The sequence below is a fragment of the Ranitomeya imitator genome, chromosome 6 (assembly GCF_032444005.1).
Source record: "Ranitomeya imitator isolate aRanImi1 chromosome 6, aRanImi1.pri, whole genome shotgun sequence".
Taxonomy (NCBI): domain Eukaryota; kingdom Metazoa; phylum Chordata; class Amphibia; order Anura; family Dendrobatidae; genus Ranitomeya; species Ranitomeya imitator.
This window is the reverse complement of record NC_091287.1, coordinates 49,237,236-49,262,152: the sequence shown is the minus strand read 5'-3', so window position 1 is coordinate 49,262,152 and position 24,917 is coordinate 49,237,236. Positions and strand designations below refer to the sequence as shown.

At 45.4% G+C, this 24,917-nt stretch overlaps 1 protein-coding gene across 2 annotated transcripts in view; it reads left to right on the top strand.

Moving 5' to 3' along the window:
* The window catches only part of MAP3K8 (mitogen-activated protein kinase kinase kinase 8), a 63,902-nt gene that overhangs the window by 21,701 nt on the left and 17,284 nt on the right, over nt 1-24,917 (top strand). Inside the window, exons 1-2 of one of the 2 annotated variants that reach the window (XM_069729636.1) lie at nt 8,266-8,627; nt 21,669-22,027. In XM_069729636.1, coding sequence (XP_069585737.1) covers nt 8,603-8,627; nt 21,669-22,027 — 384 coding nt within the window. In that variant the 5' untranslated portion in view covers nt 8,266-8,602. Of the gene's footprint in view, nt 1-8,265; nt 8,628-21,668; nt 22,028-24,917 lie in introns of those variants that run through there. The other variant, XM_069729637.1, reaches the window with a different exon arrangement.

Here is a 24,917-nt window from a genome sequence, read left to right as displayed (position 1 = left end):
AGGGAGGAGATGTAAGGGGTTGCCGCACTGTGGAGAGCTTTGTGGGTGAGAACAAGTACTTTGAATTGTATCCAATAATGAATGGCGAAGAACGATTAGCCAGATGGACGACCCTGGCTGCTGCATTAAGGATAGACTGGAGAGGAGAAAGTTGAGTAAGGGGGAGGCCAATTAATAGAGTATTGCAGTAGTCCAGGCCTTTCGGCAATTAAAATGTCAATTCATTTTGGGCTGCTCTTTTATCTTGAAACCCAATTTCCCACGTCCTTGAGTTCGGCTAGTACTTATACGCTACCTGGGGTTGGTTTCTGACCCGATATAAGCTTGTAAACGGACCGGGCTTATATCTAACGAGGAACTGGTGGCACCGGTCTGGTGTTATTGGGGGATCCTGGCAGTGACGGATCGGAGGTTTATATACATATTCCTTTATATTGGGACTCGTGATATATATAGATACACGGTATAGTGTATATATATATATATATACTCTATCTCTATCTATATAACTGTCTAAGGTCCACTTCCATCTGTCTGTCACGGAAATCCCGCCTTGCTGATTGGTCGCGGCCAGCCGGCTGCACCCAATCAGCGAATTGGCCCCTCCCTACTCCCCTCCTGTCAGTGCCCCCTCCATACTCCCCTCAGCCCGGGGAGACCCTCAGCCTCCGAGCCCATGTCCAGAGGCGCAGTGTGCTCCATGTGTGCCGGGGTTGTGCCAGCTGCAGGGCTCCTCCAAAGCCGCAACTAACGAAGAGCTGGATGTGGTGCGCCCCCCCCCCCCCCCCCCGCAGACGCGGCTGGATGTGGTGCGCCCCAGCAGATACGGCTGTGTGTGTGTGTGCACCGTGCTCCGCTGTGCGCCTCCCTCCTCCCTGTGCTGCTATGTCGCTGTGGAGGTATTGCTAGGGCAGACAGTGTCCGCTACGCACAGCTCTCAGCATCCTCCTCCTGACGTCTCCATAGCCCCAGCTTTCCATCTCTGGGTGCCCTCACACCGCCTCTCTCCTTTCCTCGGAGCCTATCTGGAGAGTGTCTGTTCTGTTACCGTCTAATCAGTGACTCCTCCTTCTCTCATCATAAGTCAAATCAAGGGAGATAAAAGCCCCTCAGCTCCTGCGGCACATTGGGGGGGAAATGTTGCACATTTGTCAGCTATGCATGTAATACAGAGATGCACACACGGTATAGTAAACAGAAGGAATCGGGTCAATAAAAATAGGGGTATACACATACCAAATAAAGATCTAATTAAACCATGATAATAACCTAGTTCTAATCCTATTTTACCCATTAGATGGACACAATAACTGTTCAGTACAGAAAAATATGAAAATCCGATAAAAAAAAATGTACACAAGAACAAAGTATAAAAAAATACAAATTTTATTAAAGAAAAAACACAAAAAACAGTAACATACAAAACAACAAAATACTAAACCTGGTAGGTGTCACAGAGTGGGAAACCAAAAACAGCGCAGGAACCCACCATACTCAATAAAGAGGCACTTCACAGAAAACTAAAATGGACCAAAATGGTGCACATGGTAGGTCTGTAAGCATGATATCAAAAAGAATCACTAATCGTAGAGAACCTCCAAGAGCAGTTACCTATATCAATCTGTAAGTAGATACCTCCGGTGGGTGCTGACGCCTGCCCCTACGCACGTTTCGGCAATCAGCCTTCTTCTGGGGGTGGTATCACACCAATAGGACCATGGTTATATAGTTTAAAACAGCCAATCAGAAAAGACATAACACACAGCATAAAGAAACGGGTTCTCTCAATGGCCAAGAAGCCGCCGGAACTTAATACACAGGGCAGAGGCGTAGCTAGAGCTTTTGCCGCCCGGGGCTGTTCCCGAGTTTGGCGCCTCCCCCCCCCCCCGGCTCAATACACACAAAGGTTACCAAAAATGGTTTTCCTGTTTTGTAGAACTTAAACTGGGCCTAATGGTGTCACCCCCACATGCCACACCTGTGACTTAATACCACCACACCATGACCAGGCCACATAGTGACCGAATAATACTACATACAAGGGACAAATACCACCGCACCATTTCCAGACCACATATTACCACCACATAGTGACTGAATACTACAATACTGATCAGTAATAAAAAAAAAAAAACACAATACTATCACCATAAGTGCCAGTATTCACAGGAGATCTGTACTTAGTATGCAGTGTCTGTGTAGAGGTAATACAGAGATCACTGGTGACATTATACACAGGACCTCTATATAGTATACAGTGTATAGTGTCAGTGTATAGGTAACACTGACTCACCAGTGACGTCTCTAGGTGAAGTCCTTCATCTTTCATCCAGCACAGACCGCCATCATTCCTTCCAGCCAGGACTCGTTTCTGCAGGAAATAACACAGTTATCTCGAGCTCCGCTTGCAGAACACATTACTTAATTTTTCACAACTTCTACATTACATCACATGAAGAAAAAAAGGTGATATAGTGTCACTCTGCACAGTAACAGGCCTGCCCCCCATTTAAAACAGTATACTCAAAAAATAAAATAAATACATCACTGCAGTAATAATATCCCTTAATTATCCCCTATGGTAACACTATTCCCCACCCTGGCCCCGTTTATCTCATTCCTGGCTCCAGCCATATGTTCTCGCATCCTGCCCTCATGAGTATCCATTCTACCCCATATGATCTCCCCATCCTGCCCCACCAGCCTCCATCGTATCCGTCCTGCCCCATGATCCAATCCTGCCCCGTGTCTCCAATCATGCCCCGTATCTACATTCTGCCCATGCCTCAAGTCCTGCCCCCAGTGTGTCCAGCATATTACCCCCATGTTGTCCAGCAATCTGCCCCAGTGTGTCCAGCATATTACCCCCATGTTGTCCAGCAATCTGCCCCAGTGTGTCCAGCATATTACCCCCAGTGTGTCCAGCAATCTGCCCCAGTATGTCCAGCACTGCCCCCAGTGTGTCCAGCAATCTGCCCCAGTGTCCAGCCTTTCCCCAGTGTGTCCAGCAGTCTGCCCCAGTGTGTCCAGCATATTACCCCCAGTGTGTCCAGCAATCTGCCCCAGTGTCCAGCCTTTCCCCAGTGTGTCCAGCTTTGCCCCAGTGTGTCCAGCATATTACCCCCACTGTGTCCAGCAATCTGCCCCAGTGTGTCCAGAAGTCTGCCCCAGGGTCTCCAGCATTGCCTCAATGTGTCCAGAAATCTGCCCCAGGGTCTCCAGTATTGCCCCAGTGTGTCCAGCAATCTGCCCCATGGTCTCCTGTATTGCCCCAGTGTGTCCAGCATTCTGCCCCATGGTCTCCAGTATTGCCCCGGTGTGTCCAGCAATCTGCCCCATGGTCTCCAGTATTGCCCCGGTGTGTCCAGCAATCTGCCCCATGGTCTCCTGTATTGCCCCAGTGTGTCCAGCATTCTGCCACATGGTCTCCTGTATTGCCCCAGTGTGTCCAGCATTCTGCCCCATGGTCTCCAGTATTGCCCCAGTGTGTCCAGCAATCTGCCCCATAGTCTCCTGTATTGCCCCAGTGTGTCCAGCAATCTGCCCCATGGTCTCCTGTATTGCCCCAGTGTGTCCAGCAATCTGCCCCATAGTCTCCTGTATTGCCCCAGTGTGTCCAGCATTCTGCCCCATGGTCTCCAGTACTGCCCCAGTGTGTCCAGCATTCTGCCCCATGGTCTCCAGTACTGCCCCAGTGTGTCCAGCATTCTGCCACATGGTCTCCTGTATTGCCCCAGTGTGTCCAGCATTCTGCCCCAGGGTCTCCAGTATTGCCCCAGTGTGTCCAGCAATCTGCCCCATAGTCTCCTGTATTGCCCCAGTGTGTCCAGCAATCTGCCCCATGGTCTCCTGTATTGCCCCAGTGTGTCCAGCAATCTGCCCCATAGTCTCCTGTACTGCCCCAGTGTGCCCAGCATTCTGCCCCATGGTCTCCAGTACTGCCCCAGTGTGTCCAGCAATCTGCCCCATGGTCTCCAGTATTGCCCCAGTGTGTCCAGCATTGCCCCAGCCCCAGACAGTCAGACATAAAGAAAAAAAAAAAAGTAAAATCCTCACCTCTCCCGTTCCTAGCGCAGGTCCGGTGCAGTCAGCGTCTCTCCGGCTCTGCGACGCTCAGGACAGAGAGGCAGAGCGGCGCGCACAGTAGTGACGTCATCGCGCCCTCTGCTCTGAGACGTCGCAGAGTCAGAGGACGCTGAAGCCGCAGGAACCAGGAGAGGTGAGTATTGGGGCGGGGGTGGGGGCGGGGCCCGGTGGTGGGGGGAGCTGGCCCTGGTCGTGGCGGCGGACGGCGCCGCCCGAAGATTTAAAGGGGCGTTTTTTTTTTTGTTTTTTTTTGCTTCTTCTCCTGCAGCGCCGGCCGCCCCCCGCATTGTGCCGCCCGGGGCGGGGTGGGGCGGGGTGGGGCGGGGCGGGGCGGGGCGGACCGCCCCCCCCCCCGCACCCCCCTTCCTACGCCACTGACACAGGGGCACTATATTTATATCCATACGCACCAATCATGGAGCTATATGGCTCCACATAGCTTATCATGATCCGGTGTCCACCCATCTAATTTAAATATTACAAATACAACAGAATGGGTTGCACCCAATGTAATGAATGACCAATCAAAAAGAACTTAGAAGGTGTGTCATGAAATGACAAGCGTCAAAAAGAAAGTGCCCTGTGGACACATTAAGTTACAAAAGAACTACACATGGAGATATAGGCTGCAGATCTTGATGGCGCACATCGCCCCGCCCGATGTAGCGATGTGCCGTTCCTTAGCGTGCAGATGTGCGCACGCGCCGTTGCCGTTGTGGTGTGGGAGCATTGCTGGGCGTGTCTTTTCGACTCGGCGCTCCGGTCACGTGACCGGACCCTGGCCCAGTGGGCGGGGTCTGGCGCGCGGCCGGACCGCCGATTCTGACGCGCTCTCCGATGTCTCTCTCCCCATCGGGCGGGGCGATGTGCGCCATCAAGATCTGCAGCCTATTTCTCCATGTGTAGTTCTTTTGTAACTTAATGTGTCCACAGGGCACTTTCTTTTTGACGCTTGTCATTTCATGACACACCTTCTAAGTTCTTTTTGATTGGTCATTCATTACATTGGGTGCAACCCATTCTGTTGTATTTGTAATATTTAAATTAGATGGGTGGACACCGGATCATGATAAGCTATGTGGAGCCATATAGCTCCATGATTGGTGCGTATGGATATAAATATAGTGCCCCTGTGTATTAAGTTCCGGCGGCTTCTTGGCCATTGAGAGAACCCGTTTCTTTATGCTGTGTGTTATGTCTTTTCTGATTGGCTGTTTTAAACTATATAACCTTGGTCCTATTGGTGTGATGCCACCCCCAGAAGAAGGCTGATTGCCGAAACGTGCGTAGGGGCAGGCGTCGGCACCCACCGGAGGTATCTACTTACAGATTGATATAGGTAACTGCTCTTGGAGGTTCTCTATGATTAGTGATTCTTTTTGATATCATGCTTACAGACCTACCATGTGCACCATTTTGGTCCATTTTAGTTTTCTGTGAAGTGCCTCTTTATTGAGTATGGTGGGTTCCTGCGCCGTTTTTGGTTTCCCACTCTGTGACACCTACCAGGTTTAGTATTTTGTTGTTTTGTATGTTACTGTTTTTTGTGTTTTTTCTTTAATAAAATTTGTATTTTTTATACTTTGTTCTTGTGTACATTTTTTTTTATCGGATTTACACATGGTATAGTGTATATACTGTACATATATACTGTACATATAGTTTTCATTGTGCATATATACAGATACAATACATATATGGACACATGTATACATAGAAAAATACACATACAGTACATATATACACCTAGACATACAAGAATGAATTGCGGCAATGACCGCTGATGACGTAGCATCACGCGAGACCACTACATCATCACGTATTATTGCCGCAATGCACTCTTGGGACCGGAGCGTCGCGAGGAGCATTGCTAAATGCCTGGCCTGAATCTGGGGGCTGCCGGAAGGTGAGTATATAACTATTTTTTACTTTAATTCTTTTTTTAATAGGGATATCGTGCCCACCTTGTTATATACTACGTGGGCTGTGTTATATACTACGTGGGCTGTGTTATATACTGTGCTATATACTACATGGCTGCTATATGCTATGCGGCTGTTATATACTATGTGGCTGTGTTATATACTACGTGGCTATGCTATATACTACGTGGCTGCTATATACTATGCGGCTGTGCAATATACTATGTGGGCTGTGTTATATACTACATGGCTGTGCTATACACTACGTGGCTGCTATATACTACGCGGCTGTGTTATATACTATGTGGGCTGTGTTATATACTACATGGCTGTGTTATATACTACGTGGCTGTGTTATATACTATGTGGCTGTGCTATATACTACGTGGCTGCTATATACTACGCGGCTGTGTTATATACTACGTGGCTGTGTTATATACTACGTGGATATGTTATATACCAGGGGTGTCAAACTGCATTCCTCGAGGGCTGCAAACAGGTCATATTTTCAGGATTTCCTTGTACTGCACAGGTATTATCACCTGTGCAGTACAAGGAAATCCTGAAAACGTGACCTGTTTGCAGCCCTCGAGGAATGCAGTTTTACACCCCTGTTATATACTACTTGGCTGTGCTATATATAGCACTATGTGGCTGTGCTATATACTACGTGGCTGTGCAATATACTGTGTGGGTTGTGCTATATACTACGTGGCTGTGCTATATACTACGTGGCTGTGCTATATACTAAGTGGGCTGTGCAATATACTAAGTGGGCTGTGCTATATACTACATGGCTGTGTAATCTACTACGTGGCTGTGCAATATACTATGTGGATGTGCAATTTGCTGCGTGGGCTGTGCAATATACTGCGTGGGCTGTGCTATATACTACGTGGCTGTGCAATTACTACGTGGCTGTGCAATCTACTACGTGGCTGTGCAATATGCTACGTGGCTGTGCATTATACTGCGTGGCCTGTGCTATATACTACGCGGCTGTGCAATATACTATGTGGCTGTGTTATATACTACGTGGCTGTGCTATATACTATGTGGGCTGTGCAATATACTATGTGAGCTATGTTATATGCTATGTGGCTGTGCTACATGCTACATTGGCTGTGTTATATACTACGTGGCCTCTGTTATATGCTACGTGGCTGTGTTATATACTACGTGGGCTGTGTTATATGCTATGTGGCTGTGCTATATTTCTCTGCTGTATCTGTGCATAATGAATTGTGGTATGTGTTATAGAAGGGGGGCGCACTGAGACTCTTTCGCCCAGGTCCCTCAAAAACCTGGAGCTGTTCCTGGCTTCACTCATTGGTTGCGCCTGGCCGGACAAATCCTGTGTATTCATTGCATTATTCTTAAATCTTCATAAATAAACTACATACATATTCTAGAATACCCGATGCGTTAGAGTCGGGCCACCATCTAGTATATGTGTATGTATGTATATATATATATATATATATATATATATATATAATATATATATATATATATATATATATACACTGCCCTCACTGCAGAGTGCACCAATAGCCAGTACGTGACAGGGCAGCCCCTCGGGTGACTACTTGTCCTAGGTGCAGTTACCTGACTGACCTGAGGGTAAAGGGGAGCCAGAGAGCTGTATCCCCCGGCTCCTCTCAGGTCTGTTTTCCTTACAACACCGTTACTGTTTTTTTCCGATACCGGTTTTATATGGACGTGTGAAGGGGGGAAAAAAGGTCCCATAGGCCGGACCACCACTAATCATAAACTGATGGCATGTTCTTACTTCAGAAAATGGGATTAACCTGTTAAGTAATAGCGAACCTTTAAATCCCTTCTAATCTGCAGCTTTCCAGTCGTTCCCTTGTTTTGCCCCCAAATCCTGGAAATGATGCAAGGTCTGTGTTATCTCCGTACACAGCCCGTTAACCGTTCGTTTGCTAGATACAATGGTGTACAACAACAAATTATATTGTGGTACCGTGTTAGCCAGAAAAATCGATGTGAATGCTTTTCTGCCCAATGATGACAGAAGTATTCTAGGAGTGATACCTTTATTGGCGAACCAGAAAATAATATGTACAATGGAAGATAACAGACTTAATTTCCCGGTAGCGGAGGCAGTCACATTCTGATCCCATTTATTCGCTCACGTACATTAGATCAGGTCGTTGCTAATGTCACCGTGATATCATTTGCTCATTTTTCCTGTGAAGCGAGTTTCCATTCATCATGGCGCCACCTTCTATGTAAATACTGTAGGCCCTCCCCGGGTGTCGGTGCAGATGGGGGGTTTCTCTGGGTGGCCCGAAGACCTGAGATCACTTCTTAGTTTGTCTCTGTAGGGTGAAGATCTTCTTTGGTGTCTTTGTGCTCTCAGGCGCTGTGAGGGTTAAATCTCCTTCTGTTTCCTTCTCATCATTTCCTGACAGTACTGCCCAGCTTCTGAGAAAAACTTCCTGCCTGGACTTTCCAGCATTGAGCTGCAGGCTGGGCAGAGAGCAGCCATCACCTCAGGACATGGGGACTGTGCGCTGGAGCTCTGCTGGGCTGGGAATGGAGGGCAAGTGACCTCTGCTGTGCTAGCCATGCTGGCCCACATGGAGTGTACAGGTAAGTGGCAGGAGCTTCACTGTGTGTCGCCACATCAGGTTTTACCAGTGCTGTGTGTATGCGGAATACGCCGGGGCACGCACGCCATTGCTTTCTGTCTAAGGCTACTTTCACACACAACCGTCGGTACGGGGCCGTCGCAAACCGTCGGCCCGACGGACGTTGCGCTAATTAGCACAACGTGGGCAGCGGATGCAGTTTTACAACTACTACGTTCACACGATGAGTTTTTGGTGAGTCTTTGAAAAAATGCAAATAAAATTATTTTTACTTAATGGGTGCAGAAAAGCTACAACATCAAAAGCTCATTGTAGGAACGCATTGTATAAACCATATACTGTAATCTGATTTTCATCCAGAAAAAATGGATGATTTTTTTTTCATCTGTATTATCAAATCCATTTTTATTCCACAGCAGTGAATAAACTGAACAAAATCAAATACAGTTTCCAGCGTTAAAGAATTGCAATGTATTTATGAAAATCGGAGGTTGTAAGGTTGATCCACATGGGATTTTTAAAATTTTTTATTTTTTTTTTTTTAATTACCGTATATAACTTTTTTTTTTTTTTTGAGCAGCCGTACACTTGAATATGTGAGCGTCCTCTGAAATCCAGAAGAGAATAGTGCAGGCTGCGTTTTCATCACATGGACAATTGTTGAAAGTAAAAAAAAAAAAAAAAAAGACATTTGAACAGTGCAGCGCAATTCCTGCATTTATGTGTGGGATGGACGGCGCAAGGTCCGATGTTAATCAGTATGTTAGTTTACCTGAATGGTTATTGTTTGTTTTTTTTTTCCACACGGACCAACAGTGTGTGAAATGCATCCCAGCAGGCACTTGCTTCATCCGTTTTTTCAGATGAGAGTCGCAGATATATTTCAATGGGTGCAAACAAAAACGGATGCAATTCGGACACCATGCATATTACATCCGCTTTTTTAATGGTTCCATTGCAACTATTAGCAGATGGAAACTGGTATAAATATTATTGCTGTATAAAAACGGTGATCAAAAATTGACATATGGGCGAAATACTGATGGTATATGGATGACTAGATTGGATCAAAAAATTGTCTTTTGTTCCTGGATGAACTTGGCCTAAGGCTGCTTTCACATTGCATTCCGGCACCTGTTCAATGTCCCCGTCGGGTCTTACATCTGAATTTCCTGCAAAAACGGCATTCACAAGTACGTCCGGGGCCATAGACTATAGTGATGTCGGCCGAGTGAATGCGTGCTTTGCCTTGCACAATTTTCAGGTGTGTAGCCCTACCGGAGGTGGATAATCAGTCAACTACTACGTCTGAGTGTCTGTCTCCAGTGGGCATACGCTTTAGAAAGTGATGCACCATTGTAATCTATGGTTCACCCCCCAGCGCATACATCTGAATCTCGTTTTGCCGAAGTTTCAGACATAAACCCCGACGGGGCCACCGAATGGGTGCTGGAACGCAATATGAAAGCAGCCTAAGACCTCATTCGTATGTCTGTGTTGTATCCCTTTTTTCATGGATAGAACACGTACCAATTATAATGTATGGTGCTATTCACATTTTTTTTCTGGCAGCACGGATGAAAAGGGGCAATACAAGTCTATGGGTCCGTGAAAAAACACGTACAACACATGGATGGCATCAGTGTACTACCGGTGTGCCGTCTGTAAGCAACATTCTAAAGTATAGGAGAAGCTTTGTCATTTATTTATTTATCCATTTGTGAGAAACACTGATGGACATATGGGCCAAACTCTAATAACACACTGATCCAAAATACTGATGACACCGGTACTATGTTTTTCACATACGTGGTTAAACACAGATGTGTGAATGAGGCCTAAGGCCGGTACATCAGGACGTGAAATCCATTTATTTTTGTGATTTCACTCCCCACAAGTTGAAATCATAATGTCTTGGTCTCCTCACCTGAGATGGCAGTTAGGATTAGTACAGTCTAATTAAATTAATAATATGTGTAAAGTAAATATTGGCCAACCAAGGTGTGAAATTGAACAATACCTCATAAGCTCAAGGGCCAACCAAAGTGTGAAAGTAAAGAGTCCTACAAACTCAATGCACTACCAATGTCTTAGGGCTGTCCCACACGTCCAGATAATTCCGGTACCGGAATTATCCGTGTCCGTGTGCCCCTACGTTTCTGTGGCACATCAGTGTGGCACACGTGTGCCGCCAATGTGCCCACTGGGTACCACAGGCACCGTGCTGGGTACCACACGTACCAGCATCTGGTGCTGAAGCCGCGATTCATATCTTCCCTGCAGCAGCGTTTGCTGTAGAGAAGATATGAATAATTGTGTTTAAAATAAAGATCTATGTGCCCCCCGCCCCCTGTGCGCCCCCCCCGCTGTTCTGAAAATACTCACCCGGCTCCCGGCTCCCTCGCAGCGTCCTGTCCTGGCCGCACCTTCTACTGTATCAGCGGTCACGTGGGGCTGCTCATTTACAGTAATGAATATGCGGCTCCACCCCTATGGGAGGTGGAGCCACATATTCATGACTGTAATCGGCGGCACCACGTGACCGCTGATACAGTAGAAGATGCGGCCAGAACAGGAAGCAGCGCCGGCGAGGGAGCGAGCGGGGTGAGTATTTTCAGAACAGCGGGGGGGGGGGGGGGGGGGTGCACAGGGGGTGGGAGGGTTGTTTGGCACATAGATCTTTATTTTAAACACAATTATTCATATCTTCTCTACAGCAAACGCTGTTGCAGGGAAGATATGAATCGCGGCTTCAGCACCAGTGGGGGGGACAGCGCTTACAGTAGCGCTGTCTCCTGCACGGCACACGGACTGCACACGGACAACGTCCGTGTGCGGTACGTGTTTTACACGGACCCATTGACTTTAATGGGTCCGTGTAATAATGTGTTCTCCCACGAACACTGACATGTCTCCGTGTTTGGCACACGGAGACACGGTCCGCAAAAAATCACTGACATCTGAACAGATGCATTGATTTTAATGTGTCCACGTGTGTCAGTGGCTCCGGTACGTGAGGAAACTGTCACCTCACGTACCGGAGCCACTAGCGTGTGAAACCGGCCTTAGGTAAACTATTCCTCACCAATTCACCCCCCCCCCCCCCCGACATTGTAATTGTGTATTTTTTCGTGAACTCATGTTAAATTTTTGTTGTTCAGAATAGTCACTTTTTTTCAGACTCAAATCTTTTTCCACTAAATAATTGGATCAAATTGCCCTTTATTTCCAAAAATAGTTTTATGGTTTCACACACATCTTGCATTGATGACCTGTGTTCATGCTTCTGTGGTGGAAGCAAAGCTGAACTTTGGGATCTTGAAAAACGCAACAAAAGCTGCTTTTTGTAAGCAGCTTCTTTACTGCCAAGAGAGCAGCTTTTGCCTGCAGAAAAAAACGCAACGTGTGAACATAGATTGGAGGTACGGCTGAAGGCTTTGCACCCCTGTATAAGCTTTATTATGGATCTATGTCAAGATGCCTGAGACGCTAAGGTCCTTTTAGGGTCAGAATTTGCTAGCCAAAACCTAATTCGGGTCACAGAAAAGAAGCAAATGAGTGACATTTCGTCCACACAATGGAAATCTGCAGAGTAAAGTGACTGCACTATAGAGCGGAGATTCACAGTTTATTTTATGTTGCAGATTTTCCCCTCTACAATCTAAAGCTATGTTTCCATGGTCCGGAATGGCAGCGCTTTGGACGCAGCGGACACCTGGCCTGTCCAAAGCGCTGCCGGCTTTTGTACGAGCGGTGTTCACTGAATAGTGCAGAAGTGCCGCATTCTATACATAGAACGGTGCTATTTATCTTGCAGAGACTGAGCTTCTCTGCAAGATACATAGACATGCTGCAGTCTAGAAAGACGCGCCGCATGTCCGATTACGCAGGTCTGCCACCTGCGTCTTTGTACGCATAGTGGATATGGGATTTCATAAAATCCCCTCCACTATGCTGTAACATCTGGACGCAGCAAATATGCCACGTGGAAACATACCCTAAGGCTATATTCACGCATTTTTGCGGTGTCTTTTTCCATAGGCAAAAACTGCTCTCTTGGCAGTAAAGAAGCTGCTTACAAAAAAGCAAGTTTTACTGCATTTTTTTTTTTCTCAGCGTTTTTTTGTCTCTTGTGCATGCTGATTAACTTTAGTTCCCTCCCCAAAATCATGATGCAATATCCTTAAAGTTTTTGCACCAAAAAAGCAGCAAAATCCGATACCTGTTTTTTTTTTTTTTTTTTCACATATTGCTTTCTATGGGTGAAAAAACCACTGCAATAATGCTGAAAGAATTGACATGCTGCAGTTTTACAAATCAGTCAGGAAAAAGAAACTGTGCATGTCATTTCTGAACTCCAGTAGCTTTTGCTGGTACTGTAAAACAAGACTTTAAATTTGCATTAAAACAAGCAGCAAAAAAAAAACGCAACGTGTGAACATAGCCTCAATGGAACGTGCAATCAATGAGGAATAAACTGCAACATTGTTACAGAATTAGGCTACGTTCATATTTGCGTTGTGCGACGCAACGCACAACGCAAATAAAAACGCACCAAAACGCACGCAAAAACGCTGCGCTTTGTGACGCATGCGTCGTTTTTTGCCGAAATTTGGACGCAAGAAAAATGCAACTTGTTGCGTTTTCTGCGCCCGACGCTTGCGGCAAAAAAACCGCATGCGTCGCACAACGCAGCACAACGCATGTCCATGTGTCCCCCATGTTAAATATAGGGGCGCATGACGCATGCGTCACCGCAGTGTTTCCCGACGCTGCGTCGGGAAACCAGAATGTGAACGTAGCCTAATCTTGCTTGTCTTATTCTAGTGAGCAGCCTGATCATCCGGAAAGTTAGTGGATGATCTGTAGTGGGTAACCCGCTGTCTCTGGAGAGCTCAGTGTCATAGGAACGACCATAAAGTCTCCTGGCGCCGCTGCGCTCGGGTCTATTCTCGGCGTAGCATGGCCGCCTTCATCTCCAGCATAATATTATGATGTTTGTAACCTGGATTACAGTTCTCTGATACTTTGTGCCTTGAAGTGTAATCCCACCCGCATCCATCCCCCCCATTCACTGACTGTATATGGACTGTGGCATTTTTGGGATTCCTGTCTGGAATTGTCTGTGTGAGGTGCGGATGACAAATGTCACATATCGGTCTGGTCAGTGGAAACAACAGAACAAATACATTCCTGATCCGTAGCGTCACCGAAACCGTCCTTGTTCTCCGATTCTGATACTAAAGATAGAAAAGTGCAATATTTTTACTTTGCAATTGATTTCTATAGTATTTGCAGTCCAAAATATTCTGTTTCTGTTAGAGAAAAAACTTTAGCAAAAACATCAAAACTTGTAGTGACCAAAATGCCAAGTGAAGGAAATAATCAGGCTTGTTTTTCCCTTCTGAAAGGGACTTTCCTGCTCGGCCTTCTGATGATTAATGTGCGCCCCTGCAGTAAGAACGCTTTATAAGATGTGACCCAATCATCAGAGGTTATTGTGGATCGCAGTTTTACACACAGCAAGTTATTCAAAACCAAAAAAGACACCGCAGAGAAGTTTTTTTCCTAGGCCAAATTCAGACGTCCGTGATTTTTCTCATGTGGAAAAAAAACTGACCAATGTTCAACAGCGTGCTGAGTCTGGTTTCAAGATCAGTGACTTTTCTTGCACGCAAAAAAAAAAAATGATGATGCTGGGTGCTGACTCATCAAAGCTTTTATGCCCCAAAAACTGTTGAAAAAGCTTTGGAAAGTCGCCAAATTTTTGCACAGCTTGGAGTTGCCTGACACTTTTGCCATTTTGGATCAGGTTCCGCTGAGATGGGTGAAGCTGGGGAGGAACCGGAATGGGAAATGGACAATCCTGCCCATCAAATTCCTCAAAAGTGATGGCATTTTGTACACCAGAAATACTACTCTAGTCCTTGACTGGAATAGCATTTCTGATGTGGTGTACGCCGTGTCCCTCTTAATTCATTGCCTTCTACTCCATGAAGACAGGTGTATTGGGAGCGTGCGTTACCTCAGTCTGGATAAATCTGCCCCACGGAGCCTTCCTAACTAAGTTCTAGCAAACAGCCAATTAAAAACTGACTGCGAAGATACTAGGATGCCATCAGAGTGCTGTCCGAGTTTTTCTTGGACTCATAGACTTGACTAAATAGTTTTTACCTGTTTCTTGGCTCAAAATTGAACAAGTTTCTGGTGTTTTTTATTTTTTTTTTGCAAATACTTAGTCCCCAATTTATCACTTGCAGTTTTTTTTTATCCCAAATCACTTTTTTTCTTTTATAACCTCGTGTTATATTTGTTACTGTTTTTTTTGCACAAAATTGTTAAAAATGGTGCACGCTGTTCATGAATTTTGAGCAAAGTTAAAAACATTGTTCGACAGACACAAGACATGCAGGGATTCCCTGTTTGTTAGGCAATCCCTGCATGTGTAAGGGCCCCTTTCACACATCAGTTTTGTCGTCAGTCACAATTTGTTGGCTCGACAAATCCGTCGCAGATTGTGAAAAACGGATCCTTTTTTTTTTTGACGGACCAGACTAGCGGATCTGGCTAATTGGATCGTAGCATGCTCAGTTAAAAAAAAAACGGAATCCGTCGCCGGATTCCATCATTTGACGGATCCAGCGCCATAGGCTTCCATTCTAGCAAGCGACGGACAGCGACGGGTCCTTTGCTGTCCGTTTTTTTTGACGTTCACAAAAACCGTTACTTTGTCCGTTGTCTCCGGCCACCGGACAAACAATTTTCGACAGATCCGGCGAACGACGGATGAAATGTGAGGCCATCCGTCGCTAATACAAATCTATGAGAAATAAACGGATCCGGCGGCATCAGTTGCCAGATACATTTTTTTTTCAAAATTCGACGGATTGCGACTGATGGCAAAAAACTGATGTGTGAAAGGGGCCTAACTTTCCATAGTCCACACACCTCCATATGATGCTGCTTTTGGGTTTATTAGCTGAGGATGTCTTAGTAGGGCATATAACGAAGTGTATGCAGTTTCCGTCAGCAGAATATTGGGGCTGTGTACTGTAGCCTGTATTCCATGAAAGCAGCTTTTATAGAAGTTATGTCTTTCCTAGGATATAATCTGCAGAATACAGACCTCCGTAAGTAACGCTGGAATTGTATTAGTCAGTGTCTTGGCTACAGGGGTGCACAAGGTGCTGTAGTTCAACGTGCCCGATCCTTCAGTCCCTCTTAAATTATCTGTCACGCAAGAGTTAGGAGGGCCCTATATACATTGGATAGTTTGTGTCTCCTGCCAAAATCACCATGTTCGGGGGACATCCACCTAATGTGTATGGGGGATTTTAGCCAATTATCATAATGATAGAGTTCTTTCTTCAGTTTTCTCCTCAATTTTTTTTTAGTGGGCACCTGGAAAAGGTGTTTTGGGGTGTCATGATTTGAATGAAGAAAGCAGGAATAGATCCAACTACAAGGATAAAAGTTACTGAAGTTTTATTCGCTCATATTAAAAATTTCACAAAACATCCATTTATAGTCCAAAAGCGAACCACCACTGATGCTTTTCGAGTGCACTAAGTACTTTCAGTCATGGCCATGTAGCGGGATCTATCCCTATTTCATCTGTCTTACCGCCTGAGCAGTGGCGTCGATCTGAGCTCCGGAGCAGAGGTCCCCAACGTTTCTGACCTTGAGAGCCACATTCAGCTCTGAGAGAAGGTCGCGAGCCACATCCAGCCTTGAGAGAGGGTCGCAAGCCATATTCAGCGCCCAACCCCGACACAATAGTGGCAACCAAAGCCCCCATTACAGGAACAATGGTAACCACCTCTCGTGTCTCCCCTTTTCCTCCTAGTTTGTAAGCTTGCGAGCAGGGCCCTCATTCCTCCTGGTATCTGTTTTGAACTGTATTTCTGTTATGCTGTAATGTCTATTGTCTGTACAAGTCCCCTCTATAATTTGTAAAGCGCTGCGGAATATGTTGGCGCTATATAAATAAAAATTATTATATTATTATAACCAAAGATTTTCCACAAAAAAGCAATCACCTCAAAGCAGTATACAAAGATCCAGGGGTTCCTACTCCCAAGACGCTGTCACATCCAGCGTCAAACACCTCCTCTGACAGGTGGTGTCATCTTATCTCCAGCGTACCATAATTAAATCATCTCAAATCCCCTAAAGGCCCCTTCACATTAAGCGACGCTGCAGCGATACCGACAACGATCCGAATCGCTGCAGCGTCGCTGTTTGGTCGCTGGAGAGCTGTCACACAGACCGCTCTCCAGCGACCAACGATGCCGGTAACCAGGGTAAACATCGGGTAGCTAAGCGCAGGGCCGCGCTTAGTAACCCGATGTTTACCCTGGTTACCATGCTAAAAGTAAAAAAAAACAAACACTAGATACTTACCTACAGCCGTCTGTCCTCCAGCGCTGCGCTCTGCTTCTCTGCTCTCCTCCTGTACTGTCTGGGAGCCGGAAAGCAGAGCGGTGACGTCACCGCTCTGCTTTCCGGCTCACAGCCAGTACAGGAGGAGTGCAGAGCGCAGCGCTGGAGGACAGACAGCGGTAGGTAAGTATCTAGTGTTTGTTTTTTTTTTTACTTTTAGCATGGTATCCAGGGTAAACATCGGGTTACTAAGCGCGGCCCTGCGCTTAGTTACCCGATGTTTACCCTGGTTACCAGTGAAGACATCGCTGGATCGGTGTCACACACGCCGATCCAGCGATGTCAGCAGGAGTCCAGCGACGAAATAAAGTTCTGGACTTTATTCAGCGACCAACGATCTCCCAGCAGGGGCCTGATCGTTGGTCGCTGTCACACAGAACGATTTCATTAACGATATCGTTGCTACGTCACAAATAGCAACGATATCGTTAACGATATCGTTATGTGTGAAGGTACCTTAAGACCACATCCAGATCTGCTCTTCTGTGCAGGGTTGCTCACAAACTTCACCATTTTCAGATGTGCTCTTCATATCTGTTTGCAAGAACTGGAGCTAATGCACCAAGCTGACAGACAGCCGCGAGCCACAATTCATGGGACCACGAGCCACATGTGGCTCCCAAGCTACTGTTTGGGGATCCCTGCTCTGGAGAATTACGGACTACTGTGGTGAGCTGGCCTCTCCTTACCTTTTTCGTCATGATTTGAATATCTTGTTAATACTCCCTTACCACATTCAGGTTCTGTGGGCCTTGGTGTAGTCATGGAGTTGTAGAAAATGTAAACTTAATGCATTTGGACCCAAACTATATACTTGGATCAATTAATCCCTGAAAGAATGAAACCACATTCGGACTTCCGTGAAACACGGACTGAATATGGACCTCGATGTCCGGACCGATTTCTGGTCTCTTGATCCAAGCTCAACTGCCTCATATATGTCTATGAGATTTTGGAGACCTCTGGCCGATTTGGACTTCTGAGTTCAGCCTAAGACTTGGTCAGTTTCTCATGTGTTGACCGATGGGTGCCAACTGACTTTTTGGACTTTGCCAGATCCCTGATGGTAACACCAGCTCTATTGAGAGTGGCGATTCTACATGCTTAATTCCTAGCAGCACTAGGCATAAAGCAATATGGCCAACTGGCTAGTTATTAATAGAAAAACTCACTTTACAAATGTAATAACCGAGCCGGGAATAGGCGAGGGAAAAAATATATATATCGGGAAACCGGAAACTTGGCTCCTTCTTGGCTTCCCTGCACATTTACCAGAATGGTATCGGTAATTGTAACTTTATATTAGCTCTGATCACAGTTTGTAAGTTTAGACCCCAGACCTTTCTCACTTCGCACTGGTTTATATTATGCAATAAGGGGAAATTAACTTGTTTACTAAGAAAGGATGGAAGGGTGGAACTTATGGCCGCGATTACGGGCAGACCTCCGTAGACTCAGCCACAGACCACTATCTGACCTATATTTCATTGTCAATCATCCTCAAAGTAGGGCACAAGTTAAAGGGCCAGAAGATAGCAGCTCATCTGATACACTTCAATACAATTTTCATATATTAACTCTTTGTATGCTGACATCTGATTGAACAGAAGACGCAGTTTTGGGTAACTTCTGCAGTCACCCGGCATTAGTTAAGGGACCAAGTAGGCCACACGCTATGATTGATGATGTACTAAATGTCTTAGGACGACAAGGGGACTTTTCCTACTTTTCCATCCCCGCTACCGACTGCTGGGAAACATATTTTTGCTTTTGATGGACTGGGAACTGTGTTGAAGTTTTCCTGTAATCCGTCCCTTTTTTTTTTTTGCCTTATTTGGATTGGGAAAATGAATGTTTTTCTTCTTAAGTCACATTATAATGTTTGCCCAGAAATTGTCTTGTTGTCTCCTCCAGGGATCAAGGCTTAGGTCATCACCCTGCTATTCATAGGCTTCAATCGTGACTTGATTTGCAGGAATTCAGATTACACAGTTACATAAAGTTGGAATTATAAAATGTAATGCTTGGCAACAAGTGGCTCATTAAGTATGGGGACTACAACTCCCAGCATACTGAGAGTCTGTAACTATTAGATCATCCTGTAGGTCGTAGTTTACAGTACAGTTAATGCAATTTGGGTTCATTTGATTAATAATTTCCCTTTTGTATATTGCATAATGGATTTAATGCAAATTTAAGAGGAAGCTGAATAAATGGAAGGATCAGATATTGGATTGTAAGTGCCACAATAGTTATTGTTTCCCATCTGTAAGATGCCATCCATAATTGGAAGCTGATTTCATCTGTTTTTGGGCAGGGCCGGTTCTGCATGACACGAGGCCGCTGCGTGCGGTGCCTTTAGGTGCATTGTATCATACTCGTATTATAACTATGACAGCCATCAAAAGAAATGCAGATTGTTATGCGACGATAACGCAAAGGTAAAGGGTTTGGCCCAGGAACATCAAAGGATAAGTGATAAATGTGTAATCAATCACTGGCGATCCCACCACTGTGACCCTCATAAATCCTAAGAACGCACACCCATTTGAACAAACTGGCGGTCGATCATGCTAACATCCAGTCCATTTCATGTCTTTGGTACTAATGGAGATGTAGTGCCCACTTATCAATCCCATAGACTTTTAATGTAACTATAGTGCACATGCGTGACTACTACAACTCATCCAAATCGGGGGCTTTGGACCACTTATAAAACTAATTTATTCAAGTGGGGAACACTGAACCATTATTCTTGTTATAGGAGTCCCAGCATTGGATCGGTGATAAAGGGCTTGACCTCTATGTAACATTTTAAGGAGGTTTTCCGCTATGTATAAAAATGTAGAGAATGGGTTAAGTAAAAACAATCCTATACTCCCCTTCTTCAACCTTCCTGATTCTCCTGTCTTGTGCTGACGTTTCAATATTTCCGTTTGGTCTCTTCTAACTTCCTGCAGTGATCATGTGCAGTACAACGTTCAGGTGACTGCTGCAGCCAATCAGTGATGTCATCACATACAATATTTGACTACTGAGGTTATTGATTGTCTGCAGCGGTCACATGAATGATATACAGTATGTGACTGCTGTAGGAAGTGAACAGAGATCGACGGTGAGCTTCTGTGGTAGATTACAAAGATGAGAATAGGGTATTTATTTTTTTTATTTAATCACTTGGCTTAATTTTTATTTTTGCTTGGTATAAATTCTGTTTCCTGCCTGAATCTGGCATTGTTTTTTTGTTCTGCCTCTTCATTTAAAGGGAATCTGTCACCCCAAAAATCGTATATGAGCTTAGGCCACCGGCATCAGGGGCTTATCTACAGCATTCTGTAATGCATTCTGTAATGCTGTAGATAAGCCCCCGATGTAACCTGAAAGGGAAGAAAAACGGGTTATATTATACTCACCCAGGGGCGGTCCGGGTCTGATGGGCGTCGCGGTCTGGTGCCTCCCATCTTCATACGATCCCGTCTTCTTCTTGTCTTCCTGTCACGGCTCCGGTGCAGGCGTACTTTATCTGCTAAGTTCTGCAGTGCGCAGGCGCCGGGAAAGGTCAGAGAGGCCCGGCGCCTGCGCACTGCAGTACTTTGCTCTGCCCTCAACAGGGAGATAAAGTACGCCGGAGCCGCGGCAGGAAGACAAGAAGAGGATGGGATCGTATGAAGATGGGAGACCCCGGACTGCGACGCCCATCGGACCGGGACCGCCCCTGGGTGAGTATAATATAACCTGTTTTTCTTACCTTTCAGGTTACATCGGGGGCTTATCTACAGCATTACAGAATGCATTACAGAATGCTGTAGATAAGCCCCTGATGCCGGTGGCCGCAGCTCATATACGATTTTTGGGATGACAGATTCACTTTAAGGGATATGGCCCCTTATCTCTGTATGTAAATCTAGTCTTGAAGGGGATTTTTATGTGGTGTTTCAGAAGCCACAAAGTTGTATAGTTCTAGGGGATCATGCCATGCTTACAAGGGTTAGGGATGTCTGGCCTTTGCGTTTAAGTTTGCAGTCTCTCTATGTGACTGCTGACTTGTGAAACCTCACAGTGCGCTGTCAGGATCCTTCAATGCTTGGAGCGTGATTGCAAATATGCGATTTGCTTACATTAGATCATGTGACGACTAGACGTGTGCGGCCTCGCTGGACATGTCTAGTCGGAATGTGGCTGGAAGTAAGCAAATCGCATATTTGCGGTCATGTGATCGCCCGCTCCTGGCGCCAGCACTTGGGCATCCTCACAGAACGCGCTGTCGTCATTCTCAAGTCTGCAATCACACAGTGACTGCAGACTTGAGCCCCAAACCTGGAAGACCCCTTTAAAGGGATTGTCCACATACTTAAAGTAAGTAAAAATAACAGATACTCTCATTCTGCAGCGGCGCCACTGTTCTGGTGATATCTGCGCTGGATCTCCCAGGGCTTGTGTGATATTGTTAGGCCTCGCGAGTCCTATAGCCAATCAGCGGCTGCTAAGCTCGCACTTTCCAGATGAATGCCCGAATAAAATAAAAAAAAAATAAAATGTACTTGTTTCTGAAGATGAATTTGGTATAGGATACAACATGAACCTCCGTTTTATTTCCTAGGGGTTGCTTTAGAAAGCAGTGCCATAATGGATTTCATGAGCACCACCAGTGACCAGAAGGAGGATGCGGAGATGCTTCTCACTTATTTAAATGTTACGGATTTGGTGACTATAATGGAAAACCTGTATCGTGATGAAGTGTCTGCAGGGGAGAAGAACGCGGTCAGCCATGGACTAGAAGCTTGTAACCACGAGGAGAGGACGGACTCTCTGTTTCTGAGCGGACAAGAAACTTCCCTCCTCTCATCGGTCAAATACGGAACTACTAAGGAGCTGCTCAGCTTTACTAACCAAGTATCTGATGCAACGAAACATTTACATAAATGCTTTGAGCAGGAATGTGGGATTATATTGAACAAGGTAAAGAGACACTTGACTATTACTACTTGTCAGATTTCTCAGTATTTTAAGAAGTTTTCCAGCTAAAACAAAATTGTTCTTGTATTAATGGGGTTGTCCTGGTTTGGGTCTCAAATCTGCAGTTACTCTTTGTGACTGCAGACCTGTGAATCCTCACAACAGTATGCGTGCTGTCAGGATTCTCCGGGATGTATACACTTGTGGTCATGTGCCGACTAGCCGTGGCCCCACTCTATACAAGTAAATAGAGAGAGGCTGGACACGTCTAGTCGGAATGTGGCCGGACGTATGCATATCACATACTTGCGGTGACATGATTGCTCGCTCTCCCACCACCAGAAAATTATGCGAGTATTCACAAGTCTACAGTCACATAGTGATCGCAGTCTTGAGCCCCAAGCCTGGACAACCCCTTTAATTTAGTAATTTACTAATATGGGTCACATCTGAAAAGCGCCAAGATCGTCAGCTACAAGCTCTAGTCCCAGGTCAAGGTTGGTCGTCTTCTGGTTTGTGTCCGATACAGGACAGTCCATTCTTTGTCATTACTGGAGGGGAACTGTGTGTGAAAATGGCTGTCTGTCTGCTCATTGCAATAGGTTACCCAGCCCTCTCGTCTCTATATCTAGCAGTAATCCATCTTCACAGACTATGTTTGTTTACATAGAAAAATGTTCTAGGACTGGAATCGGAGCACAAAGGCTAATTCAAATATATTCCTCATTTATCTTACCATTTCATAAAGCTTTGGCCATTTTTTGTTTCATGGAAAATCCCTTTAAGCACCAGTTAGATTCCGTTCACATTTTTCTTTTTTCCACGTTCACCTTATGATCTGGAAACGTAAAAGAAATAAGTTGTCTCCATTTTTGGCCAACATCTGAAAGTCCTTGATGGAACATCTAACTCTATTAGCATGGGATTCCTTAAATACGGTAAATATTGGTTACCAATGTGAATTAAAGGGATGTCCAGTGAAAACAAATTAACACCCATAGGTGTCAACTTGTTGATTGGTGGTTGTCCCACCACTGGGACTCACAGTGATTGGCAGAGAACTCTAATACCCATGACAAAATGAAGCGGCAGGTAAGATGCGCGACCAACGCTCCATTCATTCTCTATGGGAATGCCAGAAAATGCGCTCCTCAGCTCCGTAGGGAATGAATGGAGCAGTGGTTGAGGGTGGGCACCGTTCCTCAGTTCTAATGGGGATAAAAGTACCGTGTTCTGTAAATTGGTTTATGTCCCAGCGGTGAGACCCCACACTGGTCTAACAAGTTATCCCCCATCTTATGGGTCGGTGGGTCGGTGACGGTGTTTTTACCAGACAGTCCCTTTAAACCAAAGTGAACCTCTGTATTTGATTAGCTCTTGGTAGAGTTGCAGAAAAGTCTAAATTGACATCCAATGCTCATACTTTGATCCCTTTGAAACTGTCAGCAGACAAATGTTGGTCTTTATGATATTTTTACTAGCCTACTGATATTATTCTTTCCTCCAACCTAATAGGGCTAAGAAAGTTAAGGTTTTATTTCAAAGGGGTTAGCAAGAATTGGACAAACATAGTTGTTTTTAGCCAGAAATCTGGCCGTACCGGTCCATAGAAGTGAATGTGGCTGAGCTGCAATAACAAGCAAAACCTGTGTGTGTGTGTGTGTGTGTGTGTGTGTGTGTGTGTGTGGGGGGGGGGGGGGGGGGTGTCTGTTTTTAAGAAAAAATGCTAAGATTTTAATTATTTCTGCCTGTGGTTTCATTGTCATTTCCACATGATCTCCTCCTTAGCATCACGAGGGAGCTGTGCTAATTTCTATACAAAGTTTGATTCTATGGGATTTTTTTTTTTTAATTTATATTTTTATGATGTTTAGTTTCTGTTTTTATTCAGAACCTTGGTTTCTATTAGTCATTAGCTTTTGAGGAAGATGTGAATGTGTAGTAACGGCTACATGTCAGGTTACTATAGCATAGCTTTCGTTCTGTGTCGAGTTTGGGACTAAATCCTTTGTGCACCACGCCTGACCGCGGCGTTCCCGCAGGACGGGTCACAGAACGTATCTTCATCATATGAAGTCCTGTCGATTTATTGCGTAAGTGGTGGTAACGTGTAGTAAACACACAATAGAAGAACAACCGGTTAGTCTCCTTGTCACATCACACTCATTACGATCAGATACTAGGCATTTTGTCAACTAATATTCTGCATGTGAAAAGCCCAGGTAGAGAAAAGGCCGCATCAAAGGGGTTGTTCCCTGTCAAATATAATACATCTTATTAAAAAATAAATAAAAATAAAACAAAAGAAACGTACTGTACTCGCCTTTTCCGGGCCCGCTGGAGAGTCTGCACCGCTGCTTCCGGTATGTTGCATTGGCTGCAGCCAATCAATGAGCCCAGAGTTGGGCATTGTCTCTATACTGAATACTCTGCTCAGAGCTGCCGAGTGTACAAATTGGCTGCCACGTTATTGACGTGATGCCAGCGCCGCATCCAATGCCACATACCAGGAGCAGCGGCGGAGACCCTGGGAAATCCGTAGTTTTTCTTGTGAGTGTCCCTACCAGTAATATAGGCTGGATGTGAGTTGCGTTTATCCAGGATGTTGTTGTCTTTACTTGCTTTCATGTATACCACAGCTCTCATACTGCATGAATTTATTATTCTTGTACTTTCCTCCTTGTCTATAACAATTTTTTTTTCTGTGCCCCCTGAGACACTTTTTCTACTTTTCCACCGCAGACCTTAGAACAAACTGTCCACCCATCCCCCCCGCCCGCAATCTCTACGGCCTCATTCAGACGTCCATGAGCGACGTATGTCTGTGATTTTCACAGATGGAATGCATTATAATCAATGGAGCTATTTACTTGTTTTTCTTTTTTCTTGTGCC